The sequence below is a fragment of the Rhinatrema bivittatum genome, chromosome 2 (genome assembly GCF_901001135.1).
Source record: "Rhinatrema bivittatum chromosome 2, aRhiBiv1.1, whole genome shotgun sequence".
Classification (NCBI taxonomy): domain Eukaryota; kingdom Metazoa; phylum Chordata; class Amphibia; order Gymnophiona; family Rhinatrematidae; genus Rhinatrema; species Rhinatrema bivittatum.
The window spans coordinates 762196635-762213888 of NC_042616.1; the positions used below are offsets into that span (position 1 = coordinate 762196635).

The 17254-nt window shown below is 47.3% G+C and overlaps 1 protein-coding gene across 2 annotated transcripts in view; it reads right to left on the minus strand.

Annotated features, from left to right (window-relative positions):
- Window positions 1–9140: 9140 nt before the first annotated feature.
- ANXA13 (annexin A13) overlaps window positions 9141–17254 on the minus strand; it is a 128198-nt gene continuing 120084 nt past the window's right edge. For both annotated transcript variants that reach the window (XM_029591982.1, XM_029591983.1), the window contains one exon: window positions 9141–9408. In XM_029591982.1, coding sequence (XP_029447842.1) covers window positions 9289–9408 — 120 coding nt within the window. In that variant the 3' untranslated portion in view covers window positions 9141–9288. The remainder of the gene's footprint in view (window positions 9409–17254) is intronic.

Here is a 17254-nt window from a genome sequence, read left to right on the forward strand (position 1 = left end):
AATAGAATAACATTCAATAATTGAGAGCATGTCTGGGGTTTAAATGCTCAGTTGCGCTGACATTATCAAAGGGCGCCTGCCAGGTTTTCCCCATCGTGGGGCCTATATAAGGAAGAGAATTATGTAGCGCGATCAAGGAGGCATGGTGGCGTCTCCCCCACAAGGGATCCCGGTGGCATCTTCAGGGCCCGGTAGTGCTGAGGGTAAGTGTGCCTGGTTGCGGGCCTCTCCTCGAGCAGCCGAAACGTTACAATAGTTAGACAAGGAAATCACAGGAGTTCTCTTGAGCAATTCACTGCTCTAGACCTAACAATGAGTTTACAGCTCCAAGCTTGGCATTGCTATATGTAAGGACTGTAGACAATATAGGTAGGAGATGCTCAGGTTTTTAATAGTTTATTTTGTGCCTACCTCACTCTACATGCCTTCAGATTCTTATTGGCAGATGCTTGATATGCATATCCCAGTCCATGTGGAAAGGGGTTTTCAGCGTGAGTATATACAGTATATAGGCTTTCTTTAGGTGAAGTTCTTATGGCCTGGATTGGCCACTGTTGGAAACAGGATGCTGGGCTTGATAGACCCTTGGTCTGAACCAATATGGCATGTTTTTATGATCTTAGGGAGTTATTGCAGCTGTTGAAAGGGAGAAACAGCAGGGTACTGGCTTACTCCCTGTTCACCTGAGGTAGAGGAAGGGGCATTCACCTTCAAGAGAAGCAGAAAGGGTCTCCTAGCCCAGTGACCCAGAAGAAGTAACTGATATCTGCATTGTCTGAGAAGGGTATGCATCTCAGCCCGAAGAGAGGAGATCCGTACCTGAAGAACTGCAGAGCCATAGGTATTCAGGGAGAGCCTAATAATTAGATCCCACATTTATTTCTGGAGATCCAAGAGAAGAAGGAGAAGACCAAAGGGACCCTCCAGGATTCTGTGGGACTGTATTTTCTGTGTTGCTGAAAGTTTTGAAGAAGTGATTTTTAAAATTAACTTTTGCAATTATAACCCTCCCTTTCCTTGGGGGTCACTTTCAGGGACCTTGGAGGGAGGTGAGCGCCACTGCCGCAGCCCTGAGATAAGATAAAGTCTACCAGAAATCACCAATGGGGATCAGACTGACTCGGGGAGGCCCAGAGCTTACCCACAGCTCAACACAGTCCAATGTCCACGCCAATGTTGGTTCCAAAATGAAATTTATTTGTAAATCCAATGGACAGACAGCAGAAAAATAGTAAAGTCATAAACTGAACAGCTGGATACAGTCCCACAAAAAATGAAACGGATTCAATAATTTCTCACTCTCCTCTCAGGAGGAGGATTCCTACTCACACAACACTTCTGCCCCAAGGCCTTCGGGGCAGCCTCCTTCTTAGGCAGTTCATATACTGGAGCTTTCCCAGACAAGGTTTTACCCCTTTATTTGATAGGGTGTCCTCCCTCTAGTAGGCTGCCAAAAACCTGTCCCGCAGCTTTGAATCTTTCCTGTTTGTTGCTTCAAAAATCTCTGGATGTCTCACAAGCTCTCTCTCTTCTCGGGACTCACCAGACAAAACCCAACAGATGCTTGGGGCAACTTATATAGAGTCTCACTAATCCCAACCCATTCCCGGAGAAGGGAATGTACCTCCTACGTTACTTCAACCTTTACAGCACCAAACCCTCACGTCCTCCCATACTTTCCCTCCCCTAAACGGGAAAGATAATTGCAAAGCACACAGCCCTGCAGATTGCATGAGCTCTGCACTAGCAGAACTCTCTGTCTTCTAAATGAACGCTTAAGAGAGTAGAAACCCTCTAGAACACACTCCTCCCTCCAGAAATCTTCAAGAAACATGTTAGTAAATCTAGGTAGGGTTACACAATTCTATTACTTACTTCAGTAAAAGACATTTTTGTTTGGAGCAACAAACCCTGGGACTTAAGAGTATCTTTTTTGCTGGACCGGACAAGTATTTTTTATTTATTTATTTTATTTGCAGTTTTTATATACCCTCATTCCACGTGAGAATCACTAGATCACAACGGTGTATAAGGTTTGACATAAAATGCAAAGGAAGAGTGAAAGGAAGGCATATAAACAGGATGACATTCAATGAACAAATCTTAGAATTAAGGTTGAACTTCTAGTTACAGAGTTATTGTTACGATCCCCCCTGTTGCTGCGCTACAGGTGGTCTCTCACCTTCCTCCAGAGGCCGCTCCGAAGCCAGGGCCTCGCCTGTGTTCCACCCGGGACTTGCTCCAGGGCCTGAGAGGCCTAGCGGTGCCTGTGGCTTGCATGCCAGCGTTTGGACTTCCTGTTGGCGACGCCCTTCTCCTAGGGGCCGGCCCGCAGCTCTCCACCTTATTTATAGGACCAGCGGTGGGCGGTCCTGGTAAGCTCCTCCCAGGGAGTTGCCTTCTACCTCCAGTATATAAGGACTTCCTTGTCATTTGCAACGGGCCTTCGGATTGTGCATTACAGTCGCCTGTAACCTTGCCGATCCAGGTCCTCCATGTATTGATGGTTCCTTGTCCTGTCTCTGTCCGGATGTCCGTGCCTTGATGTGTTACGTGATGTTTGATCCTGTGCCTGATCCAGTTCCTGCTTTTCCTTGATGTCCTCGTCGGGCTCCTGAGCCTTCTGTCCTGTTGGGCCCTGGAGTGGCCAACAGGAGGGATTCGTCCCCCGGGCTCTTGAGCTTCCCTGCCTGCCAGCCGAAGGGGCTTTGGATGTCAGTATCCCAGCATCGGAGTTCCTGTTCGCCTGGATCTTCCGCTTTGTCTTCCCTGCACCCTCCTTTCCTCAGCGTGGTCCGCGACCAGCCTTCCTGGGCTGTGTAGGGCGCGTCTGGGACGGGGTGGTCCGTGACTCAGTCCCACGGGTGGGCTGAGTAGGGCGCCCTATTGGACAGTGCCATGTCTCCTTCCAGCCCTCCTCTTCAACGTCTTGCTTCAGCCTGTCTTGGATGTCTGCTTCAGCCCCTGTCTGACATCTTCTGTGTAAAGGACTCTGTCTGCCCTCGCCTCTGTCTGGCCTGCCGCCCATTGCCGTACCCAGCGGCAGGTCCAAAAGGGCCGGGAACAGTCGGAGGACCGTTCATCAGTCAACTTCCCAGTGTTGGCTACCATAGGCGTGCAGGTCCGGCTGAGGGTCAGACTCTGTGCCTGCTTCTGTACCCGCCTGGCTCACCATGCCTGCCCAGCTCACCTCCCACGGTGTGGCTGGGGCTCCTCCCTAGCTTTCGCCGTGGCCCAAGGGCTCACCACCAGCTCGAGACGACCGCGCCCGCGCGCGCTCGTAAGTTATCAAGAAGACATTGCTGAAAAGCCAGGATTTCAGGTCTTGCTTAAATTTCTTGGTGTCAGAAGTAGTCTTGGAATGTTAGTTCCCTCTCTCCCTACCCCACTTCCATGCTCATTGACCCCTATTGGGACTGTGTTTAGTTTTGCAGGGGCTCAACAACACTCAAAGGTGTCTCCCTTTACTGAGGAAAAGCCTGAAAAAATATGATCAAATCAGTACATAAGAAATAAGAAGCTGCCATACTGGATCAGACCAAGGATCCATCAAGCCCAGCATCCTGTTTCCAACAGTGGCCAAACCAGGTTACAAGTACCTGGCAATTACCCAAACACTAAGAAGATCCCATGCTACTGATGCAATTAATAGCAGTGGCTATTCCCTAAGTCAACCTGATTAATAGCAGTTAATGGACTTCTCCTTGAAGAACTTACCAAAATCTTTTTTAAACCCAGCTACACTAACCACATTTCACTGGCAACCAATTCCAGAGCTTAATTGTGTGTTGAGTGAAAAAGAATTTTCTCCAATTTGTTTTAAATGTACTACTTGCTAGCCCTTCTTCTGTTATCTGAAAGAGTAAACAACCAATTTACATTTACCCATTCTAGACCTCTCATGATTTTAAAGACCTCTATCATATTCCCCCTCAGCCGTCTCTTCTCCAAGCTGATCAACCCTAACCTCTTTCGCCTTTCCTCATATAGGAGCTGTTCCATCCTCTTTACCTTTTGGTCGAGCCTTCTCTGTTCCTTCTCCAGTGCAACTATATCTTTTTTGAGATACAGTGACCAGAACTGCACACAGTACTCAAGGTGCAATCTCATCATGGAGTAATACAGAGGCATTATGACATTCTCCATTTTTTTCACCATTCCCTTCCTAATAATTCCTAACATTCTGTTTGCTTTTCTGACTGCTGCAGCACACTGAGCCGATGATTTCAATGTATTATCCACTATGACACCTAGACCTTTTTCCTGGGTAGTAGCTCCTAATATGGAACCTAACATTGTGTAATTACAGAATTAGTTATTTTTCCCTTTATGCATTACCTTGCACTTGTCCACATTAAATATAATCTGCTATTTGGTTGCCCAATCTTCCGATATTGCAAGGTCTTCCTGCAATTTATCACAATCCGCTTGTGATTTAACTAAACTGAATAATTTTGAGTCATCTACAAATTTGATCATCTCATTTGTCGTATCCCTTTCCAGAACATTTATAAATATATTGAAAAATACTGGTCTAAGTACAGATCCCTGAGATACACCCCTTTACCTTTTTCCACTGAGAAAACCTACTATTTAGTCCTGCTCTCTGTTTCCTGTCTTTTAGTAGCAGTATCCCATCAGACGAGCTCTCTTAGAGGTGCAGGGGTAGGCCGGTGGCAGATCCCTCTGAACTCCAATGCTACCAGTCCGTTCCTGTGCTTCTAAGTTGAGTGGGTTCAGTGGGACCTTCTGCTGATTCTCAGGCTTAAGAGAGAGGGCTGGCCCGTGGAGGAATAGGCGCATCTTTCACCCTGGCACTCCTAGGCATGGGCCTACACAGCCTACTGGGAAATCTGGGTCTTGTGGTAGGTGTCAATGTTTTTAGGGCATGACCTATACCTTTCATACATATGCATAGCTAACCTAGAGACCACACAAATGTTGTTGCTGTTCTAACCTTACTTCTAAGTAAAGGTGTTATGTAAATATATTTTAGCCATTCAGGGACAGATATACTAAGCTTTTTTTTTTTTTTTTGTCTCATATTCACAAAATGGGAAAAACCCTTGAGTATAACTGGCCCTAACCCCCTAATTGAAAAACAGACTTTCCCCCTTTCTGTTCATATGGAAATAATGTTTGTTGAACAAAGCCCTTAGAATATTTCTGTTTTGAATATGGAGCATACCAGCTGTTGCCTTAACTAGGGGAAGCAAACTTAAGATGGCCCGATGGCTCCATATTATATGGGACAGTATGAACCAGTTCTGTTTTCTTTTTCTTCTTTTTTATAACATGGCACTTATAGACTTGGAGTCCTCTTTTCCATAGACAAATTGTAAATACAGATTCAGTGATGTGGAAAGTTAAAAGCTGTCCCTTATTACCTGTGGCATTATCTGGTCACCCTAAGCTAATTTGCTTTATAGAGCTCAGTGGATGTACAATTGTGTCCCAGTTATGGGGAACCTCTTTTAAGCTGCAACATCGAATACATGAAGAAGGGATGGAGGTGTGTAACAAGTCTGGGTTATGTATGAGAGAAGGGAAGCATTTGGCCATAGTTCAAGCTCTGTGGGGTAAGTAACATAGAAAGCAGATGACCTGAATCTTAATGAGGTGGTATGAGTGTTGAATCCATCAACCGAAAAATCTCAACCACAGCAAAGCCAGATCTGAGTGGCCAAAAGCCTGAAAGCTCAAATTTTCAGCTGAGGTAGAAACTTTCTAGTATTTGCCCATAATCTATTTATTGATTCAGATAAACAGAGCAACTTCTTAAGTGTCTCTTCTCCAGCATTATAAATGTTACACTCTCCTGAGTCTCTGTCCATGTCATTAAAACCGCCGGAAGCATTTGTCATGATGGTATAGGCTTTGCAGCTGCTTTTGTATGGCAACCGAATTACCATCTCAGGTCTTGTGCTTGTCCCTCCAAAATATTGTGGGGGAATGCAGAGCCCTACTACCAATTGGCAGTGTTGCCACAGTTCTGTGTACAAAAGGAAGACTATAAGAACATAAGAACATGCCATACTGGGTCAGTGTTATGCTCTCCTCCAGGAGAGGGAGGAGTTAGCAATCTGTTAGGGTTCAGCTCCCTTGGTGGGAGGAGTTAGCAATCTGTTAGGAACTACTCCTCTAGAAGGGAGGAGTTTAGCAATCTGTTATGATTCGGTATGGACTGCGGAGATAGCAATCTTGTAGAATCTACTCCTGTGGAAAGAGGAGTTAGCAATCTGATATGCTCAGTTCCTGTAAAGGAAGTAGATGACAATCTGTTATGAATTGTTGCTGAAGGTCCCTGATGGAAGGAGTAGCAATCTGTACCAGTGGAGTGCTTGGAGAGGGCACTCAGCTGTAGAGGAAGGTAGATAGGTGAATCCTTGGGCCGATGGCAGATGACAGCACCCCCAGGAGGATATCCTGAGAGGGACCACTGGCTAGGCTGGGTTATGGAGACAGACACAGATAGTTCTTTTATTAGTCAGGATAGTAGAACCACCAGAGGTAGCAGTAGTGAGCTGATATGCCCGGCAGGTACTGGAACAGCGATCCCAGGGTGGCTGAGCTGTAGAGAGACTATAGATAGTGAGTAGACAGGGTATGCTATGTTCATAGCCAGAACTAGATAACCAATCTCACATAAGGTTTTAAAGAGGCTCAGTAGCTGGAAAGGGTTAGGCCCTCGAGGAGCGAATACCTGGTTCCAGGGAAAGCTCTGAGAGAGCGATGTTAACTCACAAATGTCTGTATCTGCGATAGCTTCCAGGCAGTAGAGAACCTTCAGAGTGTTCAGGAACATGGGCCCTCGAGGAGCGAGTAACGGTTCCTATCTGCAATCAACCTAATAAATGAAGCTTGACCGACGTACTGCAAATGCGCAGTAGAGAGCAGCTCTACTGCGCATGCGTGAGAGCACGTCGGTCAGAGGGGAGCCCAGTGGACGGCTGTCTTGGAAGCGGCGAGGAGGAGCAGCGGCGGCAGCACAGAAGGTCTCCGGGGGGGGGTCTCTCTCTGTCGCGCGTGGGGAGAAGCAGCGGCGGCGGCACAGATACAGAAATAGGAGGTCGCCGGGAGTCTCTCTCTCGCGCGCCGCCTCATCACCGAGCCCGGTGGAGGCGGCGCGCACGGCGAGAGAGAGATCCCCGGAGACCTCCCATTTCTGTGTTTGTGCCGCCGCCTCTGCTTCTTCCCGCGTGAGAGAAAGAGACCCCCCCGGAGACCTCCAATGGAGGAGCAGCAGCGGCGGTTAAGTGTCAGGCGGGCCAGAGAGAAGAAGAGGGAGTGGAGGAGAGCTGAGAGAGAGGGAATGGGTTGTGGAGGAGGTGGGAGGGATAGGAAGATGAGAAGGGATGGAAGGAAGAGGATGTAAGTGGGAAGGGTAAAGTGGAGAAGAGAAAAAGGGCGTGGAGGAGGGCTGAGGAGAGGGAAGGGGTTGTGGAGGAGGTGAGGGAAAGGAAGAGGATGTGAGTAAATGGGGAGGGTAAAGTGGAGTACAGAAAAAGGGAGTGGAGGAGGGCTGAGGGAGAGAAGGGGTTGCGGTGGGCGGGCGGCAAGGGAGATGAGCCGGGAGGAAGGCGAGCTGTGCGTCCGTGGGCGGGTCAGTGGCGTCGCGCCCCCGCGGGTGGAGGCGGGCTGCGGGAGCGGGAGGGGCCGGAAGGGGGTGCGTGGGGCGGAAGGGCCGAGGATATGCCTGACCAGTGGGGGGGAAGAATTCTGGAGCGAGAAAGAGTGGGGAGCGGGGCTGGGAGAGGGAAGGGTTGTGGAGGAGGTGGGAGGTGATGGAAGGAAAAGGGAAGTTGTGGAGAACAGAGCGGCTCTAACCATGCCGGTCTGAACGATGGAATCTCACCCGTTTTAACGGGCTTAACGGCTAGTCTGAAATAAAGAAAAGAGAGCGAGGCCCCCGAGGAGCGGGTAACCCTGGTAAGTCCGAGGAGGCAGAGTTGCTTGGACAATTGGTATCCGAGTCCGTATTCTTGTCCTTGCTAACTCAATCTGTTAGCAAATGTTAAGACCTTTTATATTGGAAGTGGATGACGTCAGTTCAGGAGGACGCCCCTGAGGTTCGCGCCTTTGCTGGTACATTAGTTGGAGTGCACGCGCGCGCCCTACGTCATCAGGCAACATGGCGGATCCGCAGCGTTGAGTCAGTCCGGGGACGCCGGAGGGAGATGGCATGGAGACGCTGCGGCTGTAGCCGTCCATCAGACCTGGAGGGAGTCGCCACAGAGGTAGAGAGGGCGGAGTGAGGGCATCGAGCAGCGACGGACGCAACAGTCAAACTAAGAGTCCATCAAGTCCAGCATTCTGTTTCCAACTGTGAGCAATCCAGGCTACGAGTACCTGGCAAGTATCCAAATACTAAGTAGATCCCATGCTATTGATGCCAGTAATAACAATGGCTATTCCCTAACTCAATTTGATTAATAAAAGATAATGGACTTCTCCTCCAAGAACTTATCCAAACCTTTTTCAAACCCAGCAACACTAACTGCCCTAACCAAACTCCAGAGCTTAACTGTGCGTTGAATGAAAAAGAATTGTCTCCAATTTGTTTTAAATGTGCTACTTGCTAACTTCATGGAGTGCCCCCTAGTCCTTCTGTTATCCGAAAGAGTAAATAACCGATTCACATCTACCCGTTCTTGACCACTCATGATTTTAAAGACCTCTATCATATCCCCCCTCAGCTATCTTCTCCAAGCTGAACAGCCCTAACCTCTTCAGCCTTTCCTCATAGGGGAGCTGTTCCATCCCCTTTATCATTTTGGTTGCCCTTCTCTGTACCTTCTCTATCGCAACTATATGTTTTTTGAGATGCGGCAACCAGAATTGTACTATGGTTTCCAACACCTTTTGAGAACTCCGTGCAAATTCCTGGAAAGAAACATTACCGTGTTTTTTTACATCTGTCCTCCAAACTGATGGACTCAAGTTCAGAAAATTAATCCCACATAGTATAGAAATATGCAACTTTGGCATTAAATTTTCTGGTACTGCGCGCGAGATATGTCTATGTTCTAACTTTTCCTTTGAAAAAGACTCAACAAAATTATTAACTGGAAGAAAACCAGAACTATCAAAGTAGTTGTTCTTCACATTAATCCTGAAACAAGAACCAGTAAGATTTCAAGGATTTTTTTTCCCTTTTATAAGAACATTTGGGTACATTTCTGGGCATATCAGACACTACATTTACATGACATATGAAAATAAACTTGACTGTTTATTGCTAGGTTCTCATCGCTGGCCCCGGTTCACAGAGGTGGGGCGTGATTCCTTTCAGTGCAGTAGTGCCAGGAGTAGTTTGCAGAAGTCACCAGATGTATCAGATTTGATGGCGCTGGCCAAAGATTTGTTGTACATCTGATGGAATTTCTCTTTTATTGTCTGGAGGTCGATCTGTTGAAAAAAATGAAGAGTATATTTATAAGGCACAATTTTTTTTTTTTTTAAATCATAACTGAACAAGAGGAATTTTTTTTAAAGTACATTCCTCAAAAGCCAGAAGTCAGTTTGCAAGTTTTTCCTCTAGTTTGTGCAGTACCTGTGCTGCAAGGTATGTTCCCAGAACTCCTGCATTTTGAGTCCTAGAGGTATTACCCACACAGGGAAGGTAAGAGCGTGCTTTACAAGGAGCATGTCAGACGGAAGCTGGAGTTCAGACACGGCATACAGTGAGAGGCTGCAGTGAGCTGAGCTGATAAACAGGGAATCCACTGGAGGAAAGGCTGGAGGGAGAATGCCAGACTCCCAGCGAAGCCCTGAGCTCCTGGGAGGAATGTGGAACCCCAGCTGGAACAGTGAATAAAAGGAGATCCCCCTCCCCAAACACACATACACACACTCACTCACACACACACACACACACACACACACACCTTAAGGAGAATGTGAAATCTTATTGTATGGTAGAACCTTCTAAAAAAGGGAAGCTTTCAGAAGAGAATGAGTCAGAAGATCTATAAGATGTATAAGGCGCCTGATCACGCCTTATACGGACAGTCCACAGGTTATGAAAGTCACCACTGTAGATGCTCTAGTTCATTAGCTCTCGTTAGGCTCAGGTCTTACCATTCAACTTTGTACACTGTTACCTGCTACACTCAATTTATTTTACTATTTATTGTAGATATTTTTTTTACGGCTTTTGAACATTGTTTGACATGTTATTGATATCTATTTAATAGTCACATTCTTATGTTCAGAAACTCTGTTTAATATTTACGTTCTTATGTTCTAAAAAACTTTGTTCAATGTAATGCCTTAACAGCGACTGTTTTGTTCAATGGAAACTGACCTGATTTGATATGTGTATCGAGAATGTCGGTATATAAAAATTCTAAATAAATAAATAAATAAGATTCTGTCCTTGGGTAAACTGGGGAGAAAGCAAAGGCTTTAAAATCTCAGAGCTTCACTCTGGAGTTTGAATAAAGCGCATCAATGATTTCTTTATTAGATTGAGGTTTGTGATTCTAAATTTAAGTCCATCTGTCAAATCTCTGAACTCTGAAATGGAATGTTGAAGTGGAAGCCACTGTGCTCAGCACAGCTATTTAAAACCCGTGTACACTCAGACTGTGGAGGGTGGGCTTTTATTTTGAATGGGGATGGGCTTTTATTTTGAAATGCATGAAAAGGTCAAATAATGGCCTAGATTCATCATTCCCTGCTGCACACTTCTGCCCGCATAGCGCCACTGAAAAAGGTGGTGTTATTTCCGGTGCTACCCCCACCCCTTTCCCTCATTTACATGGATAAAGTTGCGCGATGCGGCGGTTATCGCATGCAATAACGGCACATCGCGTTTCAGTGAATGACCCTGTAAATTTGTTGTTTCAGATTCAAGAAGAAGGTCAGGAAGTATTTTTTCATGGAAAGGGTGGCGGATGCCTGGAATACCCTCCCAGAGGAGGTGATGATGACAAGGATAGCATGATATAAACACAGAGGATCCCCTAGTGGCAAGAGATTGATAATGAAGATACTGGGCAACCTTCAGTGATCAACAGCAGCCTAAGGCAACAGTGATATGGCTGCATTGTGCTTTTTGGAAGGCATGGGGGTAACATGCATGGAGCGGCAGTTGCAACCCTAAAGGAGACACAGTGGGATTGAGTGTTGGGTTCCAAATGGGAATTTGATCGACTTTTGGTAGATGTTCATAAAATCACCCCTGGTTCGGGCTAGATGGGCTATTTTGGTCTTATCTGCTGTCATTTACCATGTTACTATGTTTCATGCTGTTTCCAAAATGAAATCATAGAAATATTTTGTTTTTTCATTTTAGTTTGTATTAAATGAAGACAAACAACTAATGAAATGAATATTTTTTCCCTGCACACCCCAACTTGCAAGTATTTTTCCTGTAAATAAAAGTCAGACCTTTTGGAACCACAGCTATCGGAAAACATCTGCAGTCATTTCAGGTCTTGATTAAGATCATTCAGTGCTGCCACAGAGAGGACTTGGTCACCCTTGCTTTTGAATGCTTTCATCCATAGTCCAGTAAACATTTTAAAGAGCCCTATGGATGTCAGGAATTGATCTCCTGAGGAAATGGTTACTTTTAGTTTCTATTTGGAGGTAGCTCATCTACTAAATGTGGTACTCCAGAAGGCCTAATATCTTTTATTGGGAGATAAACACATTTTTAGTGCTTTTCAAGATGTATCAGAAAACATTTATACATTGGTTCGATCTGTCCGTCCATCTGAAGGCACACTAACTCCCTCTAAAGTACACTGAGCAGGTACAAACTTGGAGAGGGAGAGGAAGGTCGATCATAGTCTTGCACAGAAAGCTATTGAAAATGACTGGAAATTGCAGAAATTCAGGTTATTGGTCATTTTCAACAGGGTTACATTAAAAAAAAAAAGTGTTAGAAAATCCATGCAAATACAGTTTCAACAGAAATGCTAAACAAATACTTTTGTGTTCACTGAAGAAGACCTTGGAGAAAAACTGCTGCTGTTTGGCAAGGGTACATACAGGAGTGGGGTAGAGACCACACTTTATGGAGGAAAGCGCTTGTGTAGAATTAGGAAAACTGAAAGCGGTGAAAGCCATGGGGACGGATGTGTACTGTTGACGGAGGAGAATGTGGACCCCTTGCCTGAGGGGGAGTTGGCGCTACCTGAGAGGGTGAACCCTCTCAGGTCCCCACCATCGGGAGGCGAGGCTGAACTGATGCAAGGGCCGGCTGGAGCTTCACCAATACCAACCCTGTTCCCCGCGGGTTGAGCCTTTAGGTGCATGAGGTCGGCTGGTCTTAGGTGAACCCTTGTGAAGAAGATGGAATAACCAGAAATCAGTCCAAGGTCAGAAGCCGGACAGTCGCCGATAGCCAGTCCAGAGTCAGAAGCCAGAGAGTTGCCGATCGCCAGTCCAGAGTCAGAAGCCAGAGAATCACCAAAGCCGGTCTGAGGTCGAAAGCCAGAGGATCCATCCAAAGGGAGTGGAGGATGAAAGCAGGAGCAGGAACAGGACTCGGAAGGCAGGAACAGGACACACGATACCAAGAAGACACTGAAGACCTCACCGAAGCGAAGCAGATTTGTTGCCAAGTTGAAGAACATGAAGAGGAAGGTCCAATATATACTCCCATGTTCCTGACGTCATCTCAGGGGCTGGCTTGCTTCAATTGGTGCTTGGCTCTTTAAGAGTGGCCAGGAGGTGTGGCCATGCGCCCAGGGAGGGCCCAACCCGGAAGGGCTGCCCGCGACGGCATCCAGTGTCGTTGAGCCACGAAGAAGGAGTCAGGGACTGCCGTGGGAGGCAGCTTCCTTAACGGCAGTAGCTGCGGAGGAGCCCAAGGCTGGCAGCGCGCGGCAGGGCCGTCTCCCTGCAGAATTCCCGATGCCCACGGAAGAGTTAAGGGGGACCAGTCACGGCCGTGGCCGGCATACCTAACAATACCCCCCCCCCCTTAGGGCGTCTCCCCGGAGGTTTCGATTTGGAAGGGTGAGCCGCATGGAACTGGGCGAGCAGGTCCTTGTCCAAGATATTGGAGATAGGCTCCCAGCTATTTTCTTCAGGGCCAAACCCCTCCCAGGCTAGCAGGTATTCCCACTTCCTCCTGTGTTTCCTGACATCAAGCACCTCTCGGACCTGATAGGTGGAGTCATCCTCGGAGGAGAGAGGCTGTGGTTCAGGTGGCACTCTGGATGGCCATGTCAACACCAGTGGTTTTAAAATGGACACACGGAAGGTGTTGTGGATTTTGAGGGATGGAGGAAGTTGGAGCTGATAGGCTACTGTGCCTACACGGCGGAGTATTGGAAATGGACCAATGAAACAAGGAGCCAGTCGCATTGATGGTAGCTTCAGGCGGATAAACTGCATACTTAGCCATACCTTCTGGCCAGGTCTAAGAGGTGGGCTCGGTCTGCGATGATGGTCTGAGAATTTTTTGCTGCCTGGCTAGCCTTGAGCAAGGTCGCTGGGTGAAGGACCAGAGGCGCTGTAATTCCTCAGCGGACAGCTGAGCTGCCGGTGAAGGAATGGTCACAGGAACAGGCAGAGGTGGAAGAGGTTGCTTGCCATAAACCACTTGGAAGGGCGAGGAGCTGGTGGCGGCGGAAGGGTGAGAATTAAGGGCAAATTCAGCCCAAGGGAGCAGATCTGCTGTATGTTATTAATGTAGGTGCGTAGAAATTGTTTGAGGGTCCGATTAGTTCTCTCCGCTAGGCCATTGGTTTGCAGATGATATGCTGATGTGTATTCCAGGGTGATGTCAAACTTTTGACAAAAGGATTTCCAGAATTTGGTGGTGAACTGGGGTCCCCGTCGGATAGGATGACTTTGGGTAGACCATGCAAACTGAAGATATGATGTACAAATAGCTGGGCTAGCTGAGGTGCAGAGAGTAACCCCGGTAATGGCACAAAATGGGCCATTTTCAAGAACCGGTCAACAATAACCCAGATGGTGGTGTTGCCTTTAGACAATGGTAAATCAATGATAAAGTCTGTTGAGATGTGTGTCCATGGTTCGTTGGGGACAGGCAGAGGGTGGAGTAAACCCCGAGGCAACCCTGGGGGATTCTTGTGGTGGGCGCACATGTGGCAAGATTCAATGTAGGATCGAGCATTCTTAGGCATCCCAGGCCACCAGTAATACCTGCAGAGGGCGACCAGAGGAAGATGTTGTCCTGGATGTCCTGAGCTGCGGACCCAGGTCAAGACCTGACTTCGGAGGTGTGGCGGTACGAATGTTTTCCCTGGTGGAATGGGTATAGTGGCAGCCAGCAGTACCCAGGAAGGGTCAATGATGAAGCTGGGAGGTTCTGGTGCATCTGTGGTGTTGAAGGCTAGAGAGAGCACTTCTGCTTTCAAATTCTTGGTGGCTGGACGTTATCATAAAATGAAGTCAAATCTAGCAAAGAATAGGGCCCAATGGGCTTGTCGTGGATTGAGATGTGGCACCCCAATGCAGATATTTCTAAATTTTTATGATTGGTATAGACCATAATCTGGTGTTGCCCACCCTCTAACCAAGGGCGCCATTCTTCGAAGACAATTTTGATGGCAAGGGGCTCCTTGTCGCCAATGGCGTAATTACGCTCTGCTGCGGAGAATTGGCAGGAGAGAAAGGAGCAGAAATGTAGTGTATGATTGGCAAAGTATTGGCTGAGGACGGCTCCAACTCCTTCAGTGGAGGCATCCACCTCGACAATAAATGGGCGTCGTGGATCAGGGTGACGAAAGCAGAGTTCGAGGAGAAATGCTTCCTTAAGACGAAGAAATGTGGAGGTCGCATCAGGCGGCCAGTGTTTGGGATCGGCGCCTTTACGGGTCAAGGCAGTCAGCGAGGTCACCATGGAGGCGTAGTTGGAGATGAAAGAACGGTAATAGTTAGCGAAACCCAAAAATCGCTGTAGAGGTTTCAATCCGGAAGGTTGAGGCCAGTCTTGAATAGCTTTCAGTTTCTGAGGATCCATGCGGAGCCCTTGACTGGAGAAGATATACCCCAGGAATGGGAGAGCTTCTTGTTCGAAGATGCATTTTTCGAGTTTGGCATAGAGTTTATTTTCCCTAAGATGCTGTAGAACCTGAGAGACGCTGTGGCGGTGGGTAGAGAGGGAATTGGAGAAAACTTAGATGTCATCGAGGTAGATGACGATACATCGATATAACAAGTCTCGGAAGACCTCATTCATTAGGGTTTGGAAGATGGCCGGGGCATTACAAAGGCTGAAGGGCATAACTAGGTACTCATAGTGCCCATCCCTGGTGTTAAAAGCTGTCTTCCATTCGTCACCCTCCTTGATATGAATTAAATGGTAGGCTCCCCTAAAGTCCAGCTTGGAGAAGACCTGTGTACCTTAAAGGCGACCAAAGAGCTCTGAAATTAAGGGAAGCGGGTAGCGATCCTTAAGTGTTATAGACAAAGCATCCATCCTTTTTGCCCATGAAGAAGAACCCAGCACCCGCTGGGGAGGTCTATTTGCAGATGAATCCTTGGTCTAGGTTTTCCTGGATGTAATAGGATATGGCCAGTGTCTCGGTAGGTGAGAGAGGATAAGGGCGCCTCAGGGGTGGCTCGGTACTGGGTAGCAGATTAATCGCGCAAAGGGCCAGTGAGGTGGTAGAGTCTCGGCTCTTTTTTTTTTTTAAAAACATCTGTGTGTGAAGCGTACTGTGATGGCAGGCCATGAGGAAGGGCGGTCACAGTCAAGCAGTGTAGTGAAGAAACCTTATCAAGACAAGAGCTCAGACAGGCTGGTCCCCAGCGGATCATTTGAAGAGTCTTCCAGTCAAATTGGGGGCAATGCAATTGGAGCCAGGGGAGTCCCAACATAATGGGATGTATAGACCGATCAAGGACATGGAAGGTGAGATGTTCCACTTGAAGCAATCCAGTGCGGACCTGAATGGGAGTAGTAACGTGGGTGACTCGACCCAGAAGGGGTTCACCCTGAATGGATGAGAGAACCAATGGGACCTGGGCACAGAGGAGTGGAATCCTGAGGTGTTCCACCAAAGTCTTCATGATAAAGTTACCCCCGGCTCCCGAGTCCACCAGGGCGAGGGTATGGAATTCGCGGTCTCCCATCGTTAAAATGACTGGTAGAGTTAGTGGAGGTGCAGGTGATGCAAGGCCCAGGAAGAGTCCTCCTTCAAATCCTAGGCCTGGGAGTTTCCCGGATGCACTGGACATGATGCCAGGACATGCTCAGCGCCGCAGCAGTAGAGGTAGAAACTGTGTTGCTGACGTCTAAGGTGTTCTTGAGGGGATAGCTTGCCTTGGCCCAGTTGCATGGGTTCTTCTGCTGTGGTCCCTGAGGAGCTTGGATTGATTTTGGGGGATGGCAAATGCCGAGGGCGTCTAAAGCTACCAGACGTTTTCCTGGAGAACTGGACCTCCCGAGAATGCTCTTGAAGGCATCTGTCGAAGCGCCTGGTCAGGTTGATGAGGGCATCCAAGGAGCCTGGTACCTCGCGGGCTGTGAGTTCGTCCTTAATTCTAGGATTCAGTCCTTCCAAGAAGATGGCCCTCAAACAACTGGGATCCCAGTGGAGTTCCGAGGATAATGTCTGGAACTCGATTACGTATTCAGCTAGAGTCCAGGAACCTTGGCGCAGGTGTAGAAGAGTCGCCCCTGAGGCCGCCTGCCTAGAGGGGTTGTCAAAGACGGTATGGAAGAGAGCCAGGAAATTGCTCAGGTTTCGTAGAACTGGGTTGCCGCGCTCCCACAAGGGAGACACCCAGGCTAGGGCCTTCCCGTCGAAGAGAGACAAGATGTAGGTTGTCTACATAACATCCTCTGAAAAGAGGGTTGTTGTAAGCAGAAGTGCATCTCAAGTTCTTATGATGATTATGAGTTTTGCTGTTTTATTGTGTTATGATATTCTCTGCATTTTTGGAAAGATGTTTCATAAAATAATACATTGATATTTGTTTAATTACATGATCAGATCTGATCTTTCTGTTAAGTATTTGTTTACTTTTTACATGACGGTGTATTTATAAAATGCAATAAATATAAAATAAATGAATAGAGATAAGGCATTTTTAATATTGGTAAGTGCTTGAAATAATCAAATTAAAATGTTATAATATTTCACTCATGATGTATGTGGGCTGTTGCAGGCTACTCAGAAATCCATTGTCAGGTGCATACTACGGCATTGTTTATCGATAAGAGTACAACTAGTAGGGCCTAGACCTGTATGTCTACTGCTCACCCATGTTAACCTTAGGCCCTCCCCCCCACAAAAATTCAGTTCTGGCTATGCCACTG